Source organism: Zosterops lateralis (genome assembly GCF_965231275.1).
Source record: "Zosterops lateralis genome assembly, chromosome: 9".
Lineage (NCBI taxonomy): Eukaryota > Metazoa > Chordata > Aves > Passeriformes > Zosteropidae > Zosterops > Zosterops lateralis.
Genome location: NC_139769.1, coordinates 11,729,105 through 11,745,309, shown reverse-complemented (window position 1 = coordinate 11,745,309; position 16,205 = coordinate 11,729,105). Strand labels below are relative to the sequence as shown.

General features: G+C 41.4%; 1 protein-coding gene across 1 annotated transcript in view; it reads right to left on the bottom strand.

The window, feature by feature from the left end:
* Nucleotides 1-484: 484 nt before the first annotated feature.
* ST6GALNAC5 (ST6 N-acetylgalactosaminide alpha-2,6-sialyltransferase 5) overlaps nucleotides 485-16,205 on the bottom strand; it is a 68,216-nt gene continuing 52,495 nt past the window's right edge. The window contains exons 3-5 of the mRNA XM_083867154.1: nucleotides 12,585-12,994; nucleotides 7,435-7,542; nucleotides 485-828 (exon numbers count right to left, since the gene is read on the bottom strand). Coding sequence (XP_083723280.1) covers nucleotides 597-828; nucleotides 7,435-7,542; nucleotides 12,585-12,994 — 750 coding nt within the window. The 3' untranslated portion in view covers nucleotides 485-596. The remainder of the gene's footprint in view (nucleotides 829-7,434; nucleotides 7,543-12,584; nucleotides 12,995-16,205) is intronic.

Genomic DNA, 16,205 nt, shown 5'->3' with positions numbered 1-16,205 from the left:
GGACCACTCTTGCTGTTAAAGGCTTTAGGCTGGAACAGAGCCCAAAATTCTTAGAAGAAATCCAACATTTCCCAATCAAATATTAATTACATGCTATATAGAATTATATATTTCAAACAAGTTTTATAAATAAAAAGCTAGGCCTTTCAAACCATCAGCAATATTAATTTTGGATTTAAAAGATTATGAAAGATAAACAACCACATAACTGTGACTTAGAAAAATACTGGCCTAGGTTGCATAAAAACCTTCATTAAATAAATACGGAAAGTTGTCACTATGAAAATTCAGTGGCATCATCATACTTAAAAAAGCCTTAATGAATTAACCATCCCTTAATGACACTCAGGTTGTGTTTCACAAATCACAAACACACACAGGAAGTCAGGTGGCCCCAAAAGGCAACAGACTGGGTTAACACAGTTTAACAGAAAGGATTCTTGGTGTGTGCTGCTCCTCCATGCCAACTTCCTGACTGCTGCTGTGGCTGCCAGCTGCAGACCCTGTTCTCCTTGCCCTCCAGGCTGCCCTGCTGGCCTGCCAGGTCCAGAGGCTGCTGGGGGAGGTGGCTGTGGCTGGGCTGCTGTGTCCATCCCTCAGGCCAGCGGTTTCCCCCCGGGCTGGGTCGCAGTGAGGGGCTCTGGTTCCCAGTCCGGCTGGAAGAAGCGGATGTCGAATGTCCGTGCCCAGTTCTCAAAGACGCGTTTCTCGGTGATGAAGCGGTGGTGGCTGCCCTTGCGGCCTCGCTCGTGGGAAAGGTACATGGTGCACTCATCTGGTCCCAGAGGTTCATAGTAGTGATAAGGTACCGAAAGATGATTAGGATCCCTGGGGAAAAAAGAAAATAGATGGAAGCCCAAGGTGTTCTTTTTCGTTGATTGAAAAGATGCTATCTTTAATGAACTGATGGGCTCAAAATGCAGTCTTTCTCCCAGTTAAACTATGCAGCTGCTTTTTTTCTTGCATATCTAATACATCAGAATGGGACAAAGGTGTTTTCTTTACTTTTTCTTTTGGCCTCCTTTAATCCTCTTCCTCCCAGCTAAAGGAAGGACAGCAGTAGCTCAGAAACAAGGGAGAGTGCTGCAGGGCTGTGTTACTACTATGAAATTTGAAGTAAACTGCTTAAAAGAGATTTAAATCTAGATTGTGATTTGTAAAAGGTCTTGCAGAGGTATTTACTGAACTGGGGAAGAAATAGAAGATGATAGATGGAGGTGGTTATCTGTGTCACATCGGCTCAGCTGAACGTTCTCAGCACGCTGCGTGAGGTTCCGAGAGCACAACTTCAATGAGTGTCTGCACGCCAGGTCAGTGGTACAGGCTGCTGTTGCTGGCATTTTAATCAAATGTCTGATGCACAAATGAGTTCCTTATTTCACAACAGCAGCTTTCATGTATCTAAGCTAAAAATTAAAACCGTTCACTCATAGTATCCATCTGACCTTGTGAACTCGTTCCCATTTCCCAGCAGGAGATGAGTGACTCATGGAGACACACTGGATATGCCAAACACCAATTAGATACTTAGGATAAAGTTCATTTTAGCAGTTCTGACCTCAGTGTTTCCATGTAACATTCTGTAAATGGCACATCTGTATTATAATAAGTCAGAGCAATTCATTCTCCTTTTGTTTTAATCTCTACATTAACCTGTACCCATGATGGTTTTTTACTTTGGGCACGGGCATTTTGGGCTGACAGGAACTCAGACAACTCTCTGTGTCATAAATACTAAGAGAGCAAGCTGTCCCAGACAGAATTACCCAATTGTATCCCTCTCTCCCCAGTTGCTACCAGCTATTTTGCTGTGACAGAAAATTCCCAATATCAGCATTTAGTGAAGCCTTGGAGCTGCTCTGTGTTACAGCCTGAGCTGAACACGAGCCTAGCACAGAGCAAGAAATCTGATACAGATTCAGGGCTGTCATCTCTAATATACAGTTGATTATTTTCATTTTGAAGAGCTAATATTTAAGGTCATTTTCAATTGAATACATCCACAATCTGTCAGTAGTCTGTGCTGGTCATTATTTTTACTGTGTAATTCTGTCACCTACGCAATTTTCTAATTTTACTTATTTTGCCATTATCCATATTGTGTATCCAGAGGTAATGTATGATATTGCTGCTTTCCATTTGTGCCTTAGATTAACATTTTAATTCGATCAATCTGCCTTCCTTGTAACACAACACGGTGATCAATCTTACAAGACCAGAATAACAATAAAATTGCATTTCTAGAATAAGATGGATTCTAAACTTATTAAATATATTCTCACTGGAATACGTAAGAGTGAAACAAAATCCTTCATTGCCTCACCTACAGAAACTGTATTTGTAATCTAAAGCTGTTCTTCATGTAGAAATTTATTATTTCTAAATTACAACTATCAGAACTCAATCTTCAACTTATTTTTTACTTTTTTGAAACATTGGTCCTCTTATTGTTGCTTAAATGAATCATTTGTATGGTTACTATAAATCTAATAGGATACATTTTCATGTGATGTGTTTTTGTTAAGAACTACTGAACAAAGAAGCCTCTGCCTCTCATTCAGCTGTTCCTTCTTGCACTAAACCTGGATTTTACTCTTGGGTCCTCAATGGTACACCTGTATTGCTTGGTATAAATTTACTGCTTTAAAGTTAGGATTAGTAAAGCTGAAATTATATCTCCAACAGACTTGGAAAAATGCAGCCCCAGTTAATGGAGCAGAGTGAGTCTGTGAGGCTGCTGGTCCTGACACCTCCAGGTAAGGGGGGTTTGAAGCCAGGGATTCCACATTCCATTGAAGGCTCTGAACTAACACTGATGTATCCTAAGTGGATGTCCAGGTCACTGCATCCTGTGCACCATCCCACCAGAAACAGCCCAGAAGCACCTGGTGCAGCTCTGCTGGCTGAACTGGGGGTGAGATCAGGGCAGGAATGGGGGCTGGTGGTTACAGACCTCTCTAGGACTACTCTGCAGCTGAATGAGGTTGTAAGGCCAAATTACAAAAGCTGTCATTTAGATTTGGAATTCTGAAAGGTATTTACATATGGAGGACCTTCTCATTTAATGGGAGTTCTGGATTCCCCCAGATTGCATGCTAGTAAGCTTTTGGATTTGAACTCTGGCTTGAGTACACCATAACCCAAATTAACTGTGCTACGTTATCTTCTAACTCTGCAATTAGCTTGTGTCACCAGCAAATGAAATGCATGAGTAATTTCTATAAGGAAATTGCTTGCCACCTCATTTATTAACATTAAAACAGATGCTATTTTATCACTGACTGATACTGGACATTAATCAGTATTTTGTCAGACTCTGCATGCATATTAATATCACAGCTGGGAGGAGTCTGGGGAAGTTCCTCTGCAAAAGATCCTGATCACCTGCCAGCACAGCACCCATGGAAGTGCCTGTATCCCTGTCAGTCAGCTGCTGTTTGCTACTTGAGTGCACATTTTCCCACAGATGGTATCCACCTACAGCAAAAGTTGGAAGTACAGCACAAATGAAACAAGGCAGGGAAACCAGGCCATCCAGTACCACATTCTGGTCAGCCTCTTTCTTTAGAAATGAAGACCCATAATAATTCAACCCTCTAAAACTATATGTACTCACACACTTTGTAAAATAAGTCATATTTAGATGTGTGAGTAAAGTGTCATTTATATGTTGAGTGATGGGCAAGGTGCTGTGTTAGGACCACGAAGATTTCTAGATAATTTTTTTGCCTTCTATTCCCAGAATCTCCTTTCCCTGACCTCCTTAATTAGTCCTGTTTTCCAAACCATGTATGAACTTTTTTATTAAGCTAATTATTAAGTGAGGCATATGGACCAAAGAGCAGGACTAGCTCACATACAGTCTCTCATAAGCTCCAGGAAATGTAACCAGCAACAACTGCTGCTTTGCATTTGATTTAAAGGAACTGAAAGTGGGGAGAGAGAGGGAGGTAAGAAAACACTATTTCAAATACCAATTTGCAGGTGAATTATCATGGAAAATGGCCTGGCAGTCAAATGAGGATTCCTATAGGAAAATTATCAGGTTTGATAACTGGAAAATATGAAAAAATATTCCTATTAAAATGAATGAAATATGAAAAATTATTCATATTAAAATAAGGCTTAGAATTAATTTTAAAGTTTCTGGGAGTTCCAGAAGGCCTGTGAAGAGGAGAAGAGTTAAAGAGGTTCATCCCACTAACCTCTTGAGTTTTCCTTGTGTACCAGGAGTACCCTGAGACCTGCAGGGAACCAGCCTTTCTGTCCCTGCTGCCCATAATGCCACAGACAGGGGCTGGAATTCCTAAAAACTCCTTAAGGCTTGGCTTGTCCTTCCCAGCCCTGCTGCTGAGCACCCACAAAGGGAAGGAGCAGCACTGCAGTGCCTTCAGGAGTTGTTGTGGTATCTGGGCACCACTGTCAGGCTGCTGCTGGAGGGAGGCAAGAGGAGAATCCTGCATGTCCCATCTCAGGAGTGAGTCCTGTGCATGAAGGGGCTGCCAAAGGGACTTCTGAGAGGGAAATGCTTCCAATCTGGGACAGGTTTGGATTGGATCCCTGGGCACTGGAAAAAATACAGCAAGATGGATTGTCTGTCTCGGGATGAAAGAGTGAGAGGGATGCACACTTTACAGAAATGTTTGCAATGTGCATGGAAGCACAAGCTTTCATCTTATTACAGAATGTACAAGACAGAAATATTTAGCAGCATGAGAGCAGTACCAAGCCATTAACCCTTACTACAGCATAAATCTGTAGCAAGCAAAGGGGTTTGAAATTACTTAGAGCTTTGCTTTAGGTACTAGAAATTTATAATAATCAGGACACCAAGTCCAGTTCAGTCATGAAACTCAGTGTCCACTGAAAGTAAATGAATCTAAAACACCTTGTTGCAAGTAATAGTGACAAATCTTTTAGTCTGTGCTCCAGACTGCTTCACTAGACTATTTTTCCTGCAAGGGTGCAAAGCAGTTTGGTTAATGATCTTAAGCTAATAATTTGTAGCAGAATCAACAGCATGAAATTCATAATACCTTTGAGGTGTCCTTCACATTACAGATGTGACACTAATTTAGTTCCATGACAGTGATCACCACTCTCATTACTTATTCCGCAAATTAATACTTAAAAATGAATGGGTATCTATCTGCTGAAGTTATACATTTGGTGATATTAATTATGAACAGAAATAATTTTTTTTGGGGGGGGTTGGGGGTTTTTCTTCAACCTTAATGATTCTTTAGTTGCACAGTAAGTAGGATACCCATACACATTTTTGTTAATTTGTTGGGATTTTTGTTTTGATTTTTTTTATTTTAATGGTAGATTCTTATTCTGTCTAACTGAAAACCAGGAGATTATGGCTTACAATTACAGAATATTTCTTTGTTTCTGCTATTTTGTTTTGTTGTCTTATTTCTTTGAAAAGAAGCACTGTTTTAACTTCTTAATGAGTGGCTGAAGAGCCAGCTAAGAAGGTTATCTCTATTTATTGCAAGAAACTCCTTTCACAGATCTTCAGGGGCAGCTTCTTCCAGGCATGGCTACTACAGTTTTCCCCTTCATCACCTGGGGAATCAAGCTGAAGTAAAGACATTTCATATTACTTTGATTAAGAAATTACCTTTTCCCTTTTTACAACCAGGTGTGTATACCTTTATGTTAAGATTTTTTTATGCAGGCCATAAGAACAATTACATCTTTCACTGGTAGGATTGATCTACAGCCTTTCTTGTGTTATAATTAAGGTCCATTTGATTTTAGTGTATTGATTCTATGAGAGCCTTTCATATGTTCTCAGTGACATTTTTAGTCTCTCTCAAAACATTTGTTTGGGTTTTTTTAATACATATCTAAACTATTCTGACTTTGTCTGAAAAGTCAGGATTATACATTATTTTGCAGTGAAATGCTGTCTTCTGTATTTTTAGATCATCAGTTTAAGAATTACTTCCATGTGCCACTGGAATACAGCCACTTCTGGAGTAAGACAGACCAGCCACTTACAGAAACTGAAGTAGTATGTGTTGGCCAACTGAGATGACAGAGGAATGAGATGCTGTGCTGTGGAAGGTATTTGTGTTGTCTGGCATATCTGATCTAGTTTGCTGTCTTCCTTGGAGAATTCATGATGAAGTCTGGCAGTACATCACAGCATTTATCATCAGTGTTTTGTTATAATTTGTAGAAATTCTCACAAAGTGGAGTTTAGTGTTGACATTTTATGCTGTGATTTCTTCAGGGATTTCTACAACGTGCCCAAGACAAATGCAGATGCCTGAATGACTCTTTTAAGTGCTCAGAGGAAAGTCAAAGCATTCCCATTCTTTGAGACTAACCCAGCACTGCAGCCTTGCCCTCCCTGCCCCTGAAAGGCATCTGGAATTACCCAATGAACCAGACTTGAGAGAGATCACTACATTTGCAATAGAAAATTTAAGCAAGTACTTCTTGGTGAAAGGGGTTTGTGAGCAGGTGATGAAACGTTGCACTGAGGCCTCGTTCCAGACTGGCTCCAGCTCTTCCCAGGTCACCCACAGGACAAATGGGATCAGCACTGGCTGTGGGCAGGAACCACTCAGTGCTGGGCTTCTGCTGGGTGGGCAGGTGAGATCTATGTCAGCATCAAGATTGCTGGTGTAACACAAATTTGTCTATATTCATACTGGTATCTTGTGGCTGATGTAATTTTGGTCTAGCACTGAAGTTTTGAAGACTCTCTCTGTGTCACTGATCCATAGTGGGAAAACCTTAACCAGGACCTGGGGTCTGCATCCTGAACACAGCTGGAGGCACAATCCAGCTAGAAAATGTGCACAAGCTGTTCCTTTATACAGCAGCTTCCACTGACACAGCCTGTGCTGCTCCTGCTTTGTGTGACCCAGCCCCTGCCACGCCCAAAATGGTGATTACAGGACATTCTCTGGGTCCAAATTCACCGTGTGGGATTTCATGGGGATTATTTATTATTTAGGAAGCTGCACAGTTGGCATTCATGTGACAGAGGTACAATAATGTTAATCTGAGTTGCATAGAAAGTTCAATTTAGAAACCAGTCACTGTGAGATCACTGTTCCTCTATTAATTTGAGGGGAACTCAAAAAACAAATTAAAAGTAATGTTTTCCAGTACTTCTTTCTTCAGATTAATTTCATGCCAATTATTGCATTACTTTTAGCTGATAAATATTCAGAGGCTAAAAGAAAGCAACAAGATGGATTAATCCTCCCACAGTACAAACAAAATTTTAAAATATTTCATATAACATAATTAAATGCTGTTTGTCGTTTTCAGAATGAGATCATGGGACATCTTAATTAATTGCTTTAAGAGGACTGAAGACTTGTTGCAGAGCAAAAAGATTAAAAGATTCAGATATTTATCTGTAACATTAACTTTGTTGGCTAGTAATGGTTCCAAAATCAATCCTACCTGCAGAAATCCGGTGGCACCATGCCATAAACATTTATCCTGTCACAGAGCTCTAATGCGATAGTCATTGTGAACCAGCCCGTGCTAAGCCAAGTGTTGGATATCTTCCTGGAAGCAAAAACATAATTAAGTTTCTAAGCTGGCAAATAATTCTTGATATTTATTTATTTATTCATTCATTCATTCTGAAGTAATTTCTCGGCATTTTCCTCATTCTTGTAAAAGGCTTTGAAAACTGGGCAACCAAGACTACTGTGCTCATCCATCTTTTAATGATTTTTCTGGTGCCTCCTGTCAGTGGAGTAATCTGGACAGAAACTTTCTTTGCTGTAATTAATTTTAGGCACAGCACTGTTAATATTTAGCTGACCTTTTGACTTGGTTTGTAGAAGCTCCCAGCCCCTCACTGTGATGCTGGTCGGAAACTCTTTAGTCAGTTGCAGCTATGACCATCCCATAGCCAGGCTGGGAAATCTTCATCCTAGGAGCCACCCCAGATGCCATCCCTGCCCGAGGGGAGCCTTAGAATGGGAATGACAGTGCTGGCAGGGAGCCCTCTAAGGCAGTGCGTCTCCTGCCTTCAGGTAGGCTGGGACATGGCTTTAAATGAAGCTCAATTGATCCCAGCATTAATTATGCAAAGTAGGAGATACCACGCTGTAACTGCTCACAGATGTAAGGGATTTACAAGTAGTGTTTAAATTTTGCTGTATCAAGGTTCTTATCTGCAAAGTGGTAACAGTAATGTTTCCTGCTCCTCTCATGTGCTTGGCAGTGCTGTTTAGTGTCTAAGAGCTGGGTTCTATGATGGTTCTTGGATGCCTGGCACATGCACTGGAATTCCCAGTCCTTTTTTAACTTCCTGCACTGGCTTTATGTTGTGAGAGAGCTGGCACTCTTGGAATGGGAGGATCAAGAAAATGCCAGCAAAGAAAACATCTTAAAGGTGTCACAAGGGCATGTATAGGAACTGGCATCCCTCTTAGACACAGAGGCAAAGAAAGTTGGGTGTTTGCTCCAGAGAAAATGAGTTCACTCAAAGGTCTCCTTTCAAATGCTATTAAGGAATAAGACAGGAGTTCTCCCTAATCCCTCACCCAGCTAGGAAAGTCCCATAGGAAGAAGTTCAAGCTTGTGTTGTCTGCAGCCCAGAGTCCTCAGATTCCTGTTGACAGCCTGTCACAGTGACAGGCTCTCCCTTCATCTCCTACTAAAGCTGAGGCACCAAGGGAGCAAGTGCAGTCTCTGGGAAGTCCTGGGCACTCTACCAGAATGTATTAGTGTGGGCCCTACATTATCCCCATTTCTCCACACCTGTATCTGCCAGATGCCTGTGAAACTTTGTCACAGCCCAGCAGAAAACATGAGGTTCTCTTCAGAGAAGTCACCAGGTCCTCCCAGGTCCTGGCCCAAGTTCCAAGGCCATATTTTACAGTTTACCCAGTGACAGCAGGATGTGGAACAGTCTTGGAAGCAGGGACCTGAGGCCACAAAAGCAACTACAAGCAAGTGCCAGCAATCACTAACATCTAATTCAGCCAACAGGAGCCACCATGCAGCTTCCCCAGCTAATGCTAAACAAGCTGGTTCCAAGTAGGTCACCTACAGGGCAGTAGGAGGAGACGTTTTGAGCACTGTCAGATTGAGGAATGCCTTTTACCAAGGTTTCCCATTTCCTCAGGGAATCAGACTACTGCAAGGAAAAAAAAAAAAAGTGGCGGTGTCTGTGCCAGCTGCTTAAAAGACATTTCTAAGCATAAGGGAATTCTTTGACTAAATATGCCTGGAGAATGCTGAGGAGCCACGGTAATTTGTCCTGTCCTTAGTGGATCACCTGGTAATGTATAAACTCCTGAAACACACATTTTTACTGCTCCTGAAACACAGACTTTCAAGCTAAGCTAGCATTTGGAGAATGACATGTTATAAGCATCTCATTATTTCCAATTATGGGGTCTTATTTATTTTCTGACTGTGCACTGAAGCTTGGGGGTGGTGATGCAGTTTGTCACAATGTCATAGCTGGGTCATAAGCTCAGTGGAGGCCTTCAGGCACAGCAACAATATAAAACAGTAAGAATTTTTGGCTCAAAATTATTAGGAAAGAGAATGGTAGGGAAAAGCTGAAAAAATTTGCTTCCCTGCCATGTGAGAATTTCTGAGCTCTGAATCACTAGGTAATTCAGGAACATGTTCAGGGTAGGAGTGCTCTGGAGCTTGCACGTCCACTCCTTCAGGTGCCCAACACTTACATTCCAAAACTAAGGGAGCAACTGCAGCCAGACCATGACCTTTGCACAGGTCAGGACACCCAGACACCCAGCTAGGCTCTCTGCTGGGTCAGTTTTCTTTCTGCTTACACACACTTAGGCTGTCATTTAGTGTTTTCAATAAACAGGAGAACAACTGAATATAACTAAACTGGCTTAGAAGCTGAATAATCAAATAAAGATTTTAAAAAATCATTCAAGTACCACTCTGCCCTCTTTAAATACCATGTCTGTAAGACAGCAACACAGAAACAGGGTTACAGTGTCTCACATTTCATAAAAGATCTGAGTAACAGTCCAACAAAAGAATACTGTTTTTATACCTAATCAGCAGTAATGAGAGAATATGAAGGACTGTCATGTGCTTATTAGGGGAAATTATCAGATATTCTTTTATATGATGAACTAACACGCTGTGCTGATAATTCTGTAGTGCACACTAAATTACAATTAAAGGCCTTTCTGCTCCACCAAAATCTCATTTATAATCTCTATGGAAATACTCTTCCTGCAGTTATTTCATTTATGCTGCTTTTATCTAATTACTATAATATTGGTTCTGAATCATATTTTCTTAATGTACCCTTATTCAATTATAAAGTTATTTTCAAGTACAGTTACTTTATAATGCCAAGTATATTGCTCTGCAGCCTTTGTCTTTCACCATGCTATTTAACTGGCAATGTTTTCTGAAGGTTTTTCTTAATTTCAAAATATTTTTTTCCAAAAAGCACAATACATCAAATTACCTTTTTTTCTCATCATTTTCAAGATGGAAATGAATAGTCTGATTCTTGCAAGCTTGCAATCATGCTTCTCTCTCCCTCCTTTGTTTTTTGTAGGCACTAATGGCAAGAGCTCAGCAGAAACCTCCTGAGGAACAGCAGCATTCTGGACCATACAATGTTCTGCTCCTGCCCCCACCTGAATTTTTTCCCTTACAAATTCTTTCCTACCCATGTTTCTTTTCATCTTCTTTTTCTTCTGTGTAGCTTATTCATTTATTTTCATCTCCCATTTTAATCTTCTTAGCCCTTCAAGTATGCTGTCTGTGCCCTCTAAAATCAACAGGGCCTGTTCCTTAGGCTGAATTTTGCTGGCATCTGAGTGCCCTTGATTCACACTGGGAGTTCAGGGTGCCCATGACTGAGTTCACTATAAATTTGTTACAATGTCATTAATGGCTCAAATACCTTGAGACTATTTCAGGAGCTGAGCCCAGTGCCTGTGCAGAAAAAGAAATGCTTTCATCACACTCTCACTACAGGCCTCTGGCTCTGGATGGGTGATGCAGAACCAGAAAGAGCAGCTTGCCTGAAGTTACACAGCATGTGTCAGAAAAAGAACAGGATCCTGGCAATGTCTGGGAAGGAACAGGACCCTGGGTCCCCGTGGCAGAACTCGAGTTCTGAGTGAAGCAGGGAAGGAAACTGTTCCTCAGAAGTGGGGACAGCACATGATCCTACTCTGGATCACCAAAAGCATAATCCAGGAAAGAAGGTGGCAGTGTGCATTCCTTGTGTCCAGGGCCTCCCCCTGGGGCTCATGCTGGCCAGGTTACAGTGCAATTACAGCTTTGCTGACTTCCATGCCTTTGTAAATACTGAGCACATAGGTACCCTCTGCACATTTCTTGAAGGGTTCAAATGCTTAATTCACATTCTCACTTTGCTTTACTCTGGAAAAGACAAACACATCTCAACTGGCAGGGTATCTCCCCTTGTTATCCTTCCTTCTTGTTCTGGCAGACACCCAAATACACCAACTGGAAGATGAAAAGAGCCTTTAATGTTACAAAACCAACCAAGTTACTGGGTGCTCTGGTTTGAGCCTGAGTCAGCCACAAACTCAGATCCACTATAAGCGAACAGAGCTCTGCAAGCAAACCGTGTGGGGTGTGACGAAGGCAGCAAATGCCAAGCAAATGTTTGCTTTCAGCTAAGAGGATACAAGTTTCCTCCAAATTTGGTTCTGCCTTTCTCATGTAGCCCAGAAAATGAAATCTGTGCTGGAGTTCATATGAGGAGTGATCCCTGTTCAAGCTTTGGTGTGTATGTTTTGTATTTATGAGGTAGCACATCTGACTGTAAGTTACTGCACAATAAACCTACCTCTTCATTTGTATCTAAGTGGGGACCCTGTGTCATTTTTACAGCAGCATATTGAATAAGTAAAAAAATAGAACTTCATTAAAAATAAATGTCTTTCGTGCTGAAAAGTCTTTGGTTTGAATGCCCATTTTCAAACATTATATGTGAAAATACTCAAGTACTGCAGTGGGTCACTTACTACAAATTTGATTTGAAGATCAGCCTACAAGTCTCATAAACAGTCTCATAAAGATGTAACTATCATAATAACTTTCCATTTTCTAGTTGCAAATGTAAGATGAACTGTTCTGAAGCACCTAATGTATGACTAATGTTTATTTGTTTTACAAGAAGCTTTATAGCTGCAATGTTCCAAGAATCCTTAAATTCAATAAACAGCTATTATAATTCACTGAATGGTGGCATTTCCTCTATAAGAAAACATAACCTATCCATTCTAATTTTTCAGAATCAGTGAAAAAACTTTAAGGTATATTACCCCAAAGTGAGATTTAAACAGCTCCTGCTTCCTCGACTCTATAAACTGTACATCCAGACCCTGGTGTTCTAGGCTGACGAGGCAATACTCCATACAAATCATTTTGATGTGTATTTTTTTACTTATGTTACCAGTGATGTTATTTGGCACGTCATGCCACATTACAACCCATGAGGCAGAAGATTTAATGGGCAGGATTGTCCCTCTGAGCAGATCTGAAATTGGTATATATAAACTGCATTATTTTACTACTCTGTGACATCCCCTGGGTGTATCCATGTAAGTTCTCACCTGTCTTTTCCAGTCTCCCGTTTAAAAAGGTCATCAAATTGAAGCATCTTGTGGCGAGAAATCATATACACTTTTAACTGAGGCAGTATCTGGTTCATCAGCTGCAGGTTATTGTACACCAAACCTTTGCCATCTCTCCTCATGTAGCTGCTCGGGCCCCAGAAGATGAACACAGCACCGTGGCTCATATTTAAGAGTTCATTGCGGTTCCGTAAAATCCTCTGGATGCTGGAGTGTGCGATGACCCGGAGGCTGGTTTTGTTCCCAACGTCTTTTCCGTAGCCCCGCGTGGGTGCGTCGTTCATGCGGATGACACACTCACTCTGGTCTATCCTGTCCCCTTGTCTGCTCCCCAGGAGGTGTCCTGAGCTGGTGACCAGAGCACAGCTCCTGCAGTGCATCTTCAACGGCTGCAAAGACATGGGCATTTCACAGTTAGCTCCACACATCTCCCTTTCACTGCATCGCTGTGTTTTATGTGTTCATGGCATACTTCACAGCAAAAACATCAGAGCAATGTACATACACCTCTCCCAGCAGCTTTCCCAAATAGCTGGAGACCCATTACCTGTACATTTTTGGGGAGTAATATGGTATAGATGTACAGCCCTCTGTGGATGTACAGTTCCTCTGTGGAGCTAAGCCCATTGTGTAAATCCTCCTTTCCACGGCTGCTTCATAAACAGACATCACAACAGCTTCTCTACTCTTCCCAAATGATTAGAATTGTACTTCTTCCACTTGCTATAACAGCTCTAATTAGAGTATTTTTTATTCTTCTGCTTCATTTTTTTTCAGGAAATAATAAATCCTAAGTCCTGATAAGTTCACATGTGAATAGCCTTTTAAACCTGGGGTCAGGACATTTTGTTAAGGGAAGAGATTGATACCCTGGCCCAATCCTTCCATGCTGTTTGCAGCTTGCGCCACAACCACTGCAGTGCTCTCATACCTCCTTTATGGTTCAACAGTCAGAGCTGGTCAGTAATGTCTGTGTGTATTTTACATGGCAGTGAGTTAGTGCACTGAACCTTTGCTACCTTGTCAGGTCATGTTTGAAAGTTACACAGTAGAATGGAATGGGAGGCGCCTGTTCACGAGTGCTGACCTAATGGAAGCAGAAGAGTAAAACAAGCTTTCATGAAAATGAAAATGCATGATAAATCATGTTCCTGAAATATGCCGCCACCACAGGTATCAATTATAGAGGAGTATGTCACTATCTACTGCTCAGCATGAGATATAAAAGGAGCAAGGGTTAACAGTATTCCCAAAGTGCTACTTTTTAACAAGGATACAATAAACCCTGAGGTAAATAAAGACTCTTTGAGGGTGTGCCTTGGCAGCCCTTCAGGAAATAATATCTTGCCCTTAGTGTGTATCTTAATGTCTTTGAAAAACAACAAACAACAACAAGGCAAACAACAATGCCCACCAACCCCCCCCAAAACACCCCAAACTAGCCCAACAAAAAAACCCATCAGAAAAACCCCTGGCACAGAGACTTGAACTGCAGTTGTTTGACCATTCTGATCTACAACTATACAGGAATCCAATGACTAAATCAGTCTGCAGTGAGGCACAACTTAAAACTCTAAAGCTGAAAAGGATACATGATGTAGGTTTGAAACAACCTCAGCCCCCTGTTTGAAAATGGCCCTGAGTACTTAATGGGAGTGTTTTACTGTAGTAACTTGGTTTGAATTTTGAAGGTACTAAGTGGTTACAATTACAGTCTGAGATTCTTTCTTCTGTGAGACTAGCTCATGAATGCTTAATGCTTTTTAATTAAAGAAAAAATAAGAAAAAGTATACAATCTGCACAGTGATTCAACCAGTAAGCCTTGTATCTCCATCTTCCCCGATAAACAAAGTCCCTTTCACATCTGTGGACTATAATCCAGAGTTAATGATATGGGTGAAAATGTTCATGCCTTTGTGAGCCAAGGTTCCTAATGCAGTATTTACATGCATTTTCCTTTAAGCTTTCATCTGCCACTTTGATAAATTACCTAGTGAAAGGCTCTAAGGTGAACTAGCTGCTCCACCACTATGCTTGGGAAAGCAAGACGAGGTGCTAATGAGGTTAAAGGAAATGTAGTCAGCACCAATGTGAACTCACACAGGTTTGAATATCCACATAGCAAGGCATTTTCACCCAGACAATCTCTGCTGCTGTCTGGCCTACTGAGCTACAACTTCCTTGTTTCTTTTACAGAAGTGGGACACAGAATCCATCACCTGTTAGGAAACAAGGGCAGCCATCAGCAGAGCTGTGAAAACTTGGGGGAAGGGTCTGAGGCTACATAATGAACATTAACACCCCCCAGAACATCTGTCCCAGACCTTGTTTGAAACATGTTCCTTCTGGGAAAAAGTCTTTAGACTGAAACAGTCAGGTATTGCCCAGCCACTTCCTGAATGATGCATGGGGGCTGAGCCCTTGTAGCTGCTCTAGGCAAGTAATTTTCAGTCGCCTCACTCAGATCCTTTCAGCCGAAGTCTACAAAACTCGCACCTAAAAATTGTCAGAGGAATTCACAGTGAACAGCTCACAACATTCTCACACCAGCTGTTTATAATGCTTTGACAACAGTGAAAGCAAGGGGGGGAAAAAGCCATAGGCTGTAATATCATCTCATTGGGAGGCAGCGGTGGCACCAGAAATGTCATCTACTTAAGCAATAATAATGGAGGCACAAGGCAGTTCTTTGGGATTGATGACCAGCTGGAAGAAGTTGATGGCCTGAGAATAACCAGGGGCCATTAAGCCAGAAGAACATTAAATCCACAGAAAATGCTGTTACAGTAATTATTACAGTGATATTTGGGGGAAAAAAAGCAAAGTAAAAAAAAAGCAAACCCCATGAAATATGAGTTATATTTCAGCAGCCTTGCTTCAAAAGGGATGGGGTGAGAGGTAGGCGAGTTTTATAGCATCTTTGTTAATTACTTTGAAGTGTAACATATCATGCATGTAAAAGCTGCTGACATTGAATTGTACTCATTGATAATAAGCAGCCACAGTTCTTGTGTACCTGAACTCCATGGACAGCACCTTTGTGACAGGGCAGAGCACCTGGCTACTGCTACAACACAGGTCGGGCAATTGGAGAGCACATGAGCCAAGTACTGTCCAAAAAATTGCCCAAAGCACCTCTCAGTTCCAGTCATCTCAAGACCCACGGAGAGAGGGGGAACAGAGGTACAACAAGCTCACAGTGTAGAGCCCCAGAAGATGGCAATCAGCTGGTGCTTTTCAAGGACAGATGGGCTATCCCAAGGGAATGAAGGCAGCAGGGGAACTTGGTCATGGGGTAAACCCCACAACAGCACCTTTGTGCAAGTGCAACTTTGCACAGCTACAAATATTCCCACAGCCCAGACTGACTCCTGGCAACTCCCACTTCCAGAGATTAGCCCAGAAGTGCTGCTGCTCTATTACAAATGCCTGATTTGGTTAATGAAACAAAAAACAATGCCACAGTTGTTTCTGTATTTTCCAATTTGAGGCAATTTGCATTGTTATTGACTTTAAAATCTATGTTGTCCAATGATCAAAAAAATGTTATTTTCAGACACTTTAGTGCTCAAGAAAAATAAATTGAAAAATGTTGTTCC